This window comes from Lactuca virosa, chromosome 8 (assembly GCF_052849685.1).
Source record: "Lactuca virosa cultivar CGN04683 chromosome 8, Lactuca_virosa_CGN04683_v6, whole genome shotgun sequence".
NCBI classification, from domain to species: domain Eukaryota; kingdom Viridiplantae; phylum Streptophyta; class Magnoliopsida; order Asterales; family Asteraceae; genus Lactuca; species Lactuca virosa.
Genome location: NC_136433.1, coordinates 115,346,358 through 115,359,731, shown reverse-complemented (window position 1 = coordinate 115,359,731; position 13,374 = coordinate 115,346,358). Strand labels below are relative to the sequence as shown.

Sequence of the window (13,374 nt, the reverse complement as noted above, 5' to 3'; positions counted from 1 at the left end):
TTTCATTTGACAGCAATGATGTTAGAGTGTGTAGATTTTACAAAATGTGATAAATCAAATACTGTATTACTCTCGTTTAACAAAATTTCCTTTTTCCCTTTTCAAATATCACATCTTTCGCCAAATGACACAAACGTCCCCTCGATAACTCGATTACAAATTGTAAAACAATATCGCGTATGAAATTTATCTTTTTTCTGTTTTTCAACAAAATTCATATGTATATTTCAAACATATCTGGGAACTATTATTTCTTCAAATAAAATTCATTAGCAACATCCCAATTTTATGGTGTTTATTTGTTTACTTTCATAATAATGTCTTCATTTTCATCTTATTGTAATCAAAATATAATTTGAAAAAAGTAATACAATTGATAATTGATATATAGCAACTAAAAAAACAACAAATTATATGTAAAAATAACATGATTTCAAATCAATTTTTATTTTTATTTTTATTAAAGAATCAATTTCTAATTTATGCAATCAAATCTATTTTTATGAATGAAGGCCACAAAGAAAGCGAAGCCACAGCCTCTGTTTTTACCAGATCTCGAAATCAGGCATCGTTTGACCATTCCATTCATTCATCCGGCATACACACACCACCTGTTTTCCACCTATAAACACTTCCCTTCTTTACCAACGGATTGTCGTCCACATCGCCCGATTTTCATTCCATTTTCTTTTACTCCATTTACCCTGTTTTTAAATCAACCCACATCCTTTCTTTCCTCCTACCTACAATCGTTTTCTTGGATTTCAATTCCAACGGGTTAGTGTTATTCAATCTTTGAATTCATTTGCTCTTGATTGCGTATGTGTTTTCACTTCCGTAATGGATCTCTACGTGAATTGACGCCTAATCTTCTCGTTTACAGACATTTGTATGTATGATCTTGCAATGTTAATGGTTTCGATTCTTTTGACCCACGAAACCCTTTCAATGTTCTTGCTATCGTGGTTCCTGATTGAATTCCGTGATGAATTAGTTTACATTATTAAAATCGTCATGCAATATTTTCGTTGATTAATTAGTTTTTCGAAGAATCAATACTTGAATACCTAAATTTCGAAAAGAACAACTGCATTTCATCAGATGAAATGATTCCCATCTAATGAATGAGTCGATTTGTATCATTTTAATTGATATAAAAAAATGTTGTAATTGACTTATTTCCTTCCAGGAACTAAAAGATGGCCGACTCGGAAGATATTCAACCCCTTGTTTGCGATAATGGAACTGGAATGGTGAAGGTATGATTATCAAAAAATTTCGGTATTTTGAATCTTGATCTTGCAAGTTGCAACTGAAGCTATGTGTTTGTGTTTCTTGTTTTGAAGGCTGGATTTGCTGGAGACGATGCCCCAAGAGCAGTTTTCCCTAGCATCGTTGGTCGCCCACGTCATACCGGAGTTATGGTCGGCATGGGGCAAAAAGATGCATATGTCGGGGACGAAGCACAGTCCAAAAGAGGTATTCTTACGTTGAAATACCCAATTGAGCATGGTATTGTGAATAACTGGGATGACATGGAGAAGATCTGGCATCACACCTTCTACAACGAGCTTCGTGTGGCTCCTGAAGAACACCCCGTTCTTCTCACAGAAGCACCACTTAATCCAAAAGCCAATCGTGAAAAGATGACACAGATTATGTTTGAAACGTTCAATGCTCCCGCTATGTATGTTGCAATTCAGGCCGTTCTTTCACTGTACGCCAGTGGTCGTACAACTGGTAAATCCTCTCATTCTGTTTCTTCATCGTTTCATAATCGGATCCAAAATCGGTGACCCGTTTGGCTTCTTGTTGCAGGTATCGTTCTTGATTCGGGAGATGGTGTGAGTCATACTGTTCCAATCTATGAAGGTTATGCTCTTCCTCATGCTATTTTGCGTTTGGATCTTGCTGGTCGTGATTTGACTGATGCGTTGATGAAGATTCTTACTGAAAGAGGTTATTCGTTTACCACATCTGCTGAACGAGAAATTGTGAGGGATATGAAGGAGAAATTGGCGTATATTGCACTTGATTATGAACAGGAACTAGAAACCTCCAAGACTAGCTCTGCGGTGGAGAAGAGCTACGAGTTACCCGATGGGCAGGTGATTACAATTGGGGCTGAGCGATTCAGGTGTCCTGAAGTTCTTTTCCAGCCATCAATGATCGGAATGGAAGCTGCTGGTATTCATGAGACGACCTACAACTCAATCATGAAGTGCGACGTGGATATTAGGAAGGATTTGTATGGAAACATTGTTCTCAGTGGTGGTACGACTATGTTCCCTGGTATTGCTGACAGAATGAGCAAGGAAATCACCGCCCTAGCTCCCAGCAGCATGAAGATCAAGGTGGTGGCTCCGCCGGAGAGGAAGTACAGTGTCTGGATCGGAGGGTCGATTTTAGCATCTCTTAGCACCTTCCAGCAGGCAAGTTTCTTAACCCTAACCCTAACCATAAGGATCTCTTGTTTCTGATTACAATTTCATCGGAATTTAACGGTTTTTTTAATGTAATTGCAGATGTGGATCGCGAAGGCGGAATACGATGAATCTGGGCCTTCGATTGTTCACAGGAAATGTTTCTAATCGGTGGAAAAGAAGTAACAAAGAGCAATCGGTGCTATTCACTACGCAATTCAGGTTCAGGAGACGTTCAGATTTTCACCGGAATTTGAGCTTGAGCAGGCAGAATAATATTCAAAAATCTTATAAATAGTTTTAAATAGTTTTTTTTTTTTGGTAAGAAAAACTTGTCAATCGTTGTGTTTTTTGTTTGAATAATGCACGAACACTGTAAGGGATTTGTTTGTATGAATGAATTACTTATTACTTGTAGCAGTATTGGTTTTGGTTTACCATAATTCGATTTGCATCGTGTTAATTGTTGGATATAGTGTCTAAGTCCATAACTATATTTGGTATGTACTTGACCCGACCCGGCATGGTCCATTTGGGTTGCACTTCACCCGAACAATTTATGGATAATCGTTTGAGAATAGTATAAGTTATGATTTATTAATATATTATAAGTCCTAATATATTAATATAAAATCATATTATTTAATTAGTATTGATCTATAATTAATCTAGAATTAATTTAGAGATCAAAAGTATGACTAATTAAATATGGGCTCTTGTATTTATATAGTGTGGGCTAATGCTTATTTGGAATGGGCTAGGCTTGCATGGAAAGTCCATGGATACTCCATGGAGCTTTAACCCATGGATCTCATGGAAATGAAAAGACATGAGTATTAGGGTTTACATGGATGTAACCCTAATCCACCACACTATATAAATGATGCTTTGGTTCTTGAAATAACACTAGTTGATGTGTGTAAACTAAGAGGGCCAATTTCAAGAAGTTTGTGACTATTCTCTCAAGTTTCCAAGTTTGTGGTGATTTGTGACTTCCATTTGAGGCATCCACATTATTGGTGCTAAGCTATCAAACTCCAAGCAATCAACTACTACTACAAGGTAAGTAATTCTACTAGTTGTATTTGATTCAAGTACCCCATGTCATGCTAGTTAGGATAAGAACCTTGAAAAAATAATTATTTGCATGTATCTTAGTCAAACATAGATCTAAGGTTTCTAGGGTTGCATGTACACCATAGGAGTGTTAGAATGCTCAAAACCCATCAGTGGTATCAGAGTCTGGTTTGTTTATTTGATACTTGATGCAAAAAAAAAAAAAAAAAAAAAAAAAAAATCGAAGTTTTGTTCAAAAGCTCGTATCAAAATTTCAAGTTTTGTATATGTACTTACGATTCTTGAAATTTTTGATATGAACATTCATAAACATATGAGTTTAGAAGATCATAGAAATTATGTGCTAATAATTGATTAGATTAATTTTTGATCTTTATGTGTTTTAATGGAGTCCATAACTAGTTCTTAAGTTATGGATAACCAAAAGTCACATTTATAAATAACCATTAAAAGAACACATAGGTTACAAAAAATGAAGAGTCTTCATTTTTAATAACCATTAACTCATAAGTTATGAGAAATGAAAAGTTTTGAAAGTTTACAAAACTTGCCCTCAAGTTTTGGAACATGTAAAGTCATATTAAAAACTTTAGTTCATACCCCTAGAATTTTAAAAGATAAAATTCAACCCTTATACTTTATAATATTATAAGTTTAATAATATTTATATATGTATAAGATCAAGTCGTCTTACCGCTAGTACGCCTCATTCACGAAACCGGTCTATAAGGGGGGTATAAGGTTGTTGCCTATAAAATGGCAACTTAATGGGTGTCCACTCTCACCCACCGCTTCCTTGATCGGTGGAGGGTCGTTAGTCGAACGGGTAGGACAAGGACTTATAAATTCTCATTAAAAGTATAATGATAATACTAAAGTAACTAAACTTTATTGAATTCCCAATCTTAGTTATTTTAGGAAAATATGAATAAGGTGCTAATCCATGAAATTACACTTTACACTTTGTTTAAGTCGTTAGTGGAGCGTGTGTGGTTAACCGGCACACTAACTTGAACTTAACAAGGTAGGTAAAGGGTGACTTAATGTTTATCATAGTATCGATGGAGCGTGTGTGGTTAACCGGCACATCGATTGAGGGGTAATACATTAAGGGTACCAAGTAATTTGCATGGTTACTTCACACCTTGTTTTGTGATCCTCGGCATCCCAGTCACAAAACTTGAAGGGCACACTCGAGATTGAAACATGCCATTGAAGAAAGTTCAATGAATCTCAAAGAATCTAGGAGTTTCTAAACCAATTAAAACCTAATTAAATATTTTGTTTTTCATGGTGGAAATTGGTGAATCGTCATTCACCTACCTTCAAATATCTTATAGCTTAGATTACGGCATCCCTCTTCTAAGTTATAAAATATTGTGTTGGGTCCTAGCCTTAATATTACATTTGGGTGTTTTGTTAAGGACTATCTCTATATCTAATCTAATCTATTCCCTTTTCTTTTCAGATGTCTTCCAATAACAATGCTTCTGGCTCAAACCCTACTAGCTCCTTCTCTCTCATGAATCTTTGTGGGAGAGTCATCTTTGATGGGTCCAACTTTACAGATTGGATCAGAAACATCAGGATGGTCACTCGGTATGAGAACAAAGAATATGTTCTCGACAAGGAGCTGAAGGTACCCGAGCCAACTGCTACTCCTGAAGAGGTTGCTGAATATGAGATACATGAAAGAGATGCTACAAAAGTGGCATGCATCATGATGGCCACCATGACAGCCGAGCTCCAAAAGTCCTATGAGGACTATTATCCTTTTGAGATGCACCAGGACTTGATGGACCGCTACCATCAAAGTGCTCGTCAAGAGCGATATGACATAATCTCCTCCATGATAACAACCCGAATGAAGGATGGTGAACCCATCACGGGCCACATGCAGAAAATCCAAAGGTATGTGGACCGTTTACTGAAGCTGAATGTGAACTTCCCTGAGGAGTTAGCAATAGACATCATTTTGCACTCCTTGCCATCGTGTTATGATCAATTCCGCATGACATATCACATGAACAAGGAAGAAGTCACCCTTAGCAAACTTCAAGGACTCTTGAAGACCGCCGAAAGTGGTCTAAAGGGTAAGTCGGTTGTTACTACTCCTACTCCTACTCCAACTGCGGCCAATGTCTTGGCAATCGGGCATGGCAAAGGGAAGAAGAGAAAGAACCCTTCTAAGGGTACCAAGGGTAAGACCCTTGAAGGCTCCTCTTCAAGCAAAACCAAGAAAGGTTTTGTCACTCCTTCTGCTAACCCTAATGAGGCTGAATGCTTCTATTGCCATGAAAAGTCGCACTGGAAGCGAAACTGCCCAAAGTACCAGCAAGATTTGAAGGATGGGAAAGTAAAACCCAACCATGCAGGTATATACACTATATTGTCTAATAACTCACCTCATTCTAAGTCTTGGGTCCTTGATACAGGTTGTGGTATTCATATATTTTGTGATTTGCAGGGACTAAAAAGAAGTGAGAATGTGGAGCAGGGAAATATAAACTTGATCATGGGAAACAGGAAAGCTTCACCTGTCACCAAGATAGGAGTTTATTCCTTAGTGCTAAATAGTGGGTTTACATTAGATTTGAATAAATGTTATTATTCGCCAGAAATGGCAAGAAATGTTATTTCCTTTCATGCATTGTATAAACAAGGTTTTACCTTTTATTTTGATAATAATAATGGTAGTATTGATGCTTTCTTTAATAATGTTCTTTATTTTAAAGCATTACCTTGTGATGGCATGTATGAAACTGTATCTGTTGTAGATTATCTAGGAAATAATGTATTGTGTATTAACTCTTCCACTAGCTTAGATAAAGCATCCTTATGGCATTGTCGTCTTGGACATGTAAGCAAGAAACGCATAGGCCAACTCCAAAAGGATGGAGTCTTGGAGTCATTTGACCTAAACTCAGATGATAGTTGTGAATCTTGTTTGCTTGGTAAAATGACAAAGTCACCTTTTACTGGCACTTGTGCTAGGGGTGAAGGTTTGTTGGACCTCATACACACGGATGTGTGTGGACCCTTCAGAACCGCCACAAGAGATGCTAATCGGTTCTATGTGACTTTTACTGATGATTTTAGTAGATATGGATATGTCTACCTAATCAAGCATAAGTCAGAAACCTTTGAGAAATTCAAAGAGTTTAAGCAAGAAGTGGAGAATCAGTTGGGCAGGAACATTAAGATGCTTCGATCCGATCGTGGTGGTGAGTATCTTAGTACTGAGTTCCTTGACTATCTTAAGGAATGTGGGATTGTCTCACAATTGACACCTCCTAGGACACCACATTTGAATGGTGTAGCTGAGAGGCGCAATCGGACCTTGTTGGACATGGTTCGTTCCATGATGAGTCGAGCTTCGCTACCAATCTCATTTTGGGGGTATGCCTTAGAGACTGCCGCCCATATCCTTAATCTAGTCCCTACAAAGAAGGTTGCCAAAACACCTCACGAGGTGTGGACTGGAAAAGTTCCCAATCTAGACCACATCAAGATTTGGGGTTGCGAGGCTTTCGTGAGACGCGAGACTCACGATAAGCTCGAACCCCGAAGCGAAAGGTGTATTTTCATCGGCTACCCACAGAAATCCTTTGGTTACATCTTCTACAGACCCAGTGATAATGTGGTCTTTATAGCAAGAAGAGGATTCTTTCGAGAGAGAGAATTCATGAGCCAAGGAAACAGTGGGAGGCAAATTGACCTTGAGGAAATTCAAGAGTCAAGTGGTGAAGGAACCTCAAACCCTAGCCCTCAACCTGAGGAGGAAACTCCTGTTGAGCCGACTGAAGAATCTATACCTCTGAGGCGTTCCACCAGAGTTAGGAATGCACCTGAGCATTATTATGGTTTTCATATTACTGTAGAAGGTGAGACACTTATCAGTGATAACACACTGGTAAATCTGGAAGAGCCTAACAGCTACACGGAAGCCATGGCAGGCCCTGAGGCTGCTAAATGGAAAAAGGCTATGGATAGCGAGATACAGTCCATGTATGACAGCCAAGTTTGGAACTTGGTTGACAATGTACCTGATCGTAAGATAGTTGGGTGCAAATGGATCTTCAAGAAGAAGACCGACATGGATGGTAATGTACACACTTATAAGGCACGACTGGTTGCAAAGGGTTATTCTCAAACTCCAGGAGTTGATTATGATGAGACCTTTTCACCAGTGGCCAAGATTAAGTCTATTAGGGTTCTGTTAGCCATTGTTGTATTTCATGATTATGAAATATGGCAAATGGATGTCAAAACCGTTTTCCTTAATGGAAAGTTGGTTGAAGATGTTTACATGGTTCAGCCAGAGGGTTTTGTCAGTACAGAGTACCCCAGTAGAGTGTGTAAGCTTGAGAAATCCATTTATGGATTAAAACAGGCACCTCGCAGATGGAATCTTTGCTTTGATGAGAAAGTCAAAGAATTTGGCTTTTCAAGGAGTGAAGATGAATCTTGTGTCTATATCAAGGCTAGTAGGAGTATAGTCAGCTTTTTGGTACTGTATGTGGATGACATACTACTCATAGGAAATGACATCCCAACCCTGCAGGGAGTAAAGTCCTGGCTTGGGAAGTGTTTCGCTATGAAGGACCTTGGAGAAGCTGCCTATATCCTAGGGATAAGGATTTTGAGAAACAGGAGTAAAAGACTAATTGGACTTAGTCAAAGCACCTATGTGAACAAAGTGTTGAAAAGGTTCAACATGCATAACTCCAAGAAAGGAGAGTTACCCATCCAGAGTAATGCCAGATTGAGTAAGACACAAAGCCCTAGTACTGAGGCTGAGATAGCATAAATGAGTCGAATACCTTATGCTTCAGCTGTAGGATCGATCATGTATGCTATGACGTGTAATCGACCTGATGTAGCCTTTGCTTTGAGCATGGTTAGCAGGTATCAGGGGAACCCTGGCAAGGCACACTGGACTGCGGTAAAGAATATCCTCAAGTACCTACGGAGGACTAAGGACTGGGTCCTTACCCTCGGTGGCAGTGAGGACTTGAGAGTTGTAGGGTACAGTGATGCTAGCTTTCAGACTGACAGGGATAATTTCCGCTCTCAGTCAAGCTGGGTCTTTACTCTAAACGGAGGGGCAATTACTTGGAAAAGTTCCAAGCAGGAGACAGTGGCTGATTCCACTTGTGAATCAGAGTATATAGCAGCAAGCGAGGCAGCAAATGAGGCTATATGGCTAAAGAACTTCATCGGAGACCTTGGAGTTGTACCAGCTATAAAGGAGCCAATAGAGATTTTCTGTGACAGCAATAGTGCGGTTGCCTTAGCCAAGGAACCAAGAGATCATGGGAGATCCAGACACATTGACAGAAAATATCACTTCATCAGACATCGAATAAAAGAAGGAATCCTCGTGGCAAAGAGGGTATCATCGGATGAGAACCCAGCAGATCCCCTCACGAAGGGACTGACTCGGGCTAAGCATCTCCAGCATGCTCGGAGCATAGGGCTGAAGGATGATATTAGTTTTAGTAGTTAGATAATCTTGAAATTTGTAAAATGTAATTGACATTTGATGATAAATAAAAGCTGTTATTTATGAGTACAAGTGTTGCTATCTCTTGTCAATCGTTTACTATTATTTCTTTTTGCATGTTTTGACTTCCAGAATAATTATGTTATGGTTTATATCATATTATTCAAACTCTCCACAGTCGGTCATATGTTGGAAGTAGATATGAATCAAGACTGTCATGGGTTGGCTTGTAGAGGTCTAAGATGTTAGACAAAGCGGGGCTACAACACTCATGAGTGCTCATAAGTTCTGAGTATTGGATTCAACCCACGCTCACTTGTATCACTTCATGGAATTTATCTCGAGTGATCGTGAGACGGTAATATCATATAAGTCTTCAAACCTAGAGATATGATTTGTTGCCTATGAGTTGGTTATGCATTGATTGCACGAAAAGGCATTGGTAACTCGATGTTATAAACCGTGCTTTTGTGTGTAATTCAACAAGTAGTAGAGCAAACATATGAGTCGAAGTTTATCTGTTCCTTCTAGGATTAGAAGCGATATCTGGGCCCCTCGATGATTTTGTTTTGACCTATGTACCGGGCCCGGTCAGAACTAAATTGATGTGTTCAGTTAAGTTCTATGTCAAACAAATCGGAAATCGGGAAACAAATGATGGACAATAAGCAACACCATGTTCCATGTATTTGTCCGGCTGATATCTAGAACAGAGGATTATATGATCACTTATCTAAAATGGCACTTCATAGTTCAACAGAGTTTAAAGAGCTACGATTGCTGATCGGTTCCTGAAGTCATACTTGCAACTATAGTTATTAGACTTATCCAAGTGGGAGACTGTTGGATATAGTGTCTAAGTCCATAACTATATTTGGTATGTACTTGACCCGACCCGGCATGGTCCATTTGGGTTGCACTTCACCCGAACAATTTATGGATAATCGTTTGAGAATAGTATAAGTTATGATTTATTAATATATTATAAGTCCTAATATATGAATATAAAATCATATTATTTAATTAGTATTGATCTATAATTAATCTAGAATTAATTTAGAGATCAAAAGTATGACTAATTAAATATGGGCTCTTGTATTTATATAGTGTGGGCTAGGCTTGCATGGAAAGTCCATGGATACTCCATGGAGCTTTAACCCATGGATCTCATGGAAATGAAAAGACATGGGTATTAGGGTTTACATAGATGTAACCCTAATCCACCACACTATATAAAGGAGGCTTTGGTTCTTGAAATAACACTAGTTGATGTGTGTAAACTAAGAGGGCCGATTTCAAGAAGTTTGTGACTATTCTCTCAAGTTTCCAAGTTTGTGGTGATTTGTGACTTCCATTTGAGGCATCCACATTATTAGTGTTAGGCTCTCAAACTCCAAGCAATCAAATACTACTACAAGGTAAGTAATTCTACTAGTTTTATTTGATTCAAGTACCCCATGCCATGCTAGTTAGGATAAGAACCTTGGAAAAATAATTATTTGCATGTATCTTAGTCAAACATAGATCCAAGGTTTCTAGGGTTGCATGTACACCATAGGAGTGTTAGAATGCTCAAAGCCCATCATTAATACCTAAGAGTCCACATTGGATATTATTGATACTCTAGGGTGAGTTTGGGTTGTTTAGAGCTATCACTATTTCATGGTGTCTTCAATTGGCAAGAAATGTAAAGTACAATGTCTAATTGAATAAACTAAGTTGGACCTCGAAGTGTGGAATAATAAGGTACATGGAAGGAAAAGCATGAGATGTTGTGGTAAGACCATAACTAAACATAGATAATGTGTATGGTGTATCGGTAAAACTCTAATGTTGATATAGGGTCCATTTGGCCATCTATCCAAAGTATGATGCCTAAATCGGGTAATTAAGTTGGTAAAGAAGTGTCGGACTTGTAAAACGGTAGTTGTAAGCTTGAAAAAGGAATATAAACGTTACAAAGGTATGTGTATGCAGTTTGGTGCTTCATAAAAGTGGTGTAACATCTATTTTTTTTTTCAGGTTTGCTTTTAGACCCTTGAGTTTTGTTGTGTTGCAAGAAGGGTCCCCGATGTCAAAATCTGTGACTTTTTGGTGTGGCTCGAGTACGCGGGGCGTACGCCTTGGTACGCTGAGTGTACTATGTCCCGTGCCAGTATGTTGTGCATACTCCGGTACGCCGGACATACATGGTTCAGACCGAAACCCTAATAATTAGGGTGTGTGCACATTTAAACACCATTATGCCCCCAAGACCTTTCCCTTTATCAGCCTCCATCCCAAGATCGACCCTCTTTGCAAACCCTAGTTCATTTTGAGCATTTTGAGCTTTTTGGAGTGATTGTGTGCTTCCTTGGTTGTGAAGAAGGACCTTCAAGGAGTAAGCTTTGCTCTCAAGACTTTGGATCCAACATCTCCTCTTCTTTGCGCACCATTGGAGGTATAAAGCTCCAAACTTGGCTTATGTTTCTTTAGATCTTAGTTAAGCATTGATTTTTGTAACAACCCGTTATTTCAAGTCAATATAATTAGAGGCGATAGAAATATAACTTTCATGAACCATACTTATGGGTGTTATTTAAGTATGTGTGATATTAATCTATGTTAGTTTAAATTATAATAAGCTAATACAAGTTTACAAAACACTAAGAACTCAAAGAAGTCTACACATATGCATGTAAGATATATATGTGCATGGTATGGAGTATTATTTATTTAAAATCATAATATATCTCAAATATGCATAGAATTCGCTTTTAGGAATCATTTCCCAACCTCAAAACCGAATCTACATCAAGGAATAAAGCAAGGACCGAATTCTCTTCAACCATTTGACTTGAAACCGATTTCCTTGTTCTCTTTGACACCAAAACCGAATTCTCTTCAACCATTTGACTAGAAACCAAATTCCTACCATTTACATTCACTTTAAGACCGAACACAAGGTGAATTCGGTCATATAAGACCGAATTCTCCAAGATAAGATCATAAAATTGCCGAAAACTTCAATGGTGATCTCTTAAACACATTTAACGGGCTTAGGACTGATAATTCGCTTTATTTCCCTTTTCCTTGTTTGGATGTAGGCTCAGGGTAGAATTATTTGTCCGAATGTCGTTTCAATTTTAATTATATATATATATATATATATATATATATATATATATATATATATAGTAACTTACACCAATAGGTTCAACGATCTAGCGATCCTATGTCCTGGAAAGGTTCCTCTGGAAAGCAAGAAGATCGAAAGGTATATCTGGGGGCTATCACCCCAGATTCAAGGAAGTGTGTTAGCTTCAAAGTCTGTTACTTTCGATAGTGCCAAACAATTGGCGCATTCTCTAGTAGATCATGGAGTCTGTCAAGGCTTCATGACTGCTGCTCCAGAACAACCCAAAACAAACAACAACAGCAAGAAAAAGCCATGGAATAAAAGGAAGTGTCAATCTTCCCAAGAGTCTTCCAAGAAACAACAGATAGTAGCAGTTCATGCTACTACTGTTCCTGCTGCCATTCCTGCTACTCCTACACCAGCAAAGCTGTATGCTGGTAAATTTCCGAAATGCAACAAGTGTAATTTCCATCACAATGGAAATTTCCGTGAGATGCAATGTATGAACTGCAACAGAAAAGGGCACACAGCTCAATTCTGTAGGTCACCTCCGCAACCGATCTCTCAAGTTCCTGGCGTTGGAGTAAGTCGGGCATGTTATGAATGCGGTGAATCTGGGCACTTCAAAAAGGATTGTCCAATGCTGAAGAATGCTAGTGGTGTGGGAAGAATACTAGCAATTGGCCACGAGGAAGTCGTGGTAGATCCTACTGTGGTCACGGGTACGTTTCTTCTCAACAATTCATACGCATGTATTCTATTTGATAGTGGTGCTGAGAAAAGCTTCGTGAGTCATAAATTCGAACACCTACTTAAACAAAATTCTCAACCACTAAAAGATAGCTTCACTGTAGAAATGGTCAACGGGAAAACCGAGAGCACTAACAATATATACATAAGATGTACCCTTACTCTAAATAAATTTTCCTTCCCAATCAACCTGATGCCGGTCTCCATAAAAAGTTTCGACGTCATCATTGGTATGGATTGGTTAAGTCCTAATCGTGCTAACATCTTATGTTACGAGAAAGCCATTCGCCTTAATCTACCTAGTAACGAAACTCTTATCGTTTACGGCGACAAATCCGGCGCGAACCTACAAATCATTTCCTGTATAAAGGCGCAAAAGTATCTTCGTAAGGAGTACTGTGCTTTTCTAGCTCATGTGGTAGATAAGAATCAAGAAATGAAAGACTCCGAGAGCATTCCCAAAGTCTGTAATTTCCCCGACATTTTCCCCGATGATCTTC

General features: G+C 38.5%; 1 protein-coding gene across 1 annotated transcript; it reads left to right on the top strand.

Moving 5' to 3' along the window:
- The first annotated feature begins 526 nt into the window (after nt 1-526).
- LOC145132215 (actin) lies at nt 527-2,840 on the top strand. Its single transcript, XM_079066924.1, has 5 exons — nt 527-777; nt 1,190-1,259; nt 1,347-1,740; nt 1,819-2,432; nt 2,526-2,840. Exons 2-5 carry the CDS (start codon nt 1,200-1,202, stop codon nt 2,589-2,591), a joined length of 1,134 nt encoding a protein of 377 aa, XP_078923050.1. The 5' UTR covers nt 527-777; nt 1,190-1,199; the 3' UTR covers nt 2,592-2,840.
- The last annotated feature ends 10,534 nt before the right edge of the window (nt 2,841-13,374 follow it).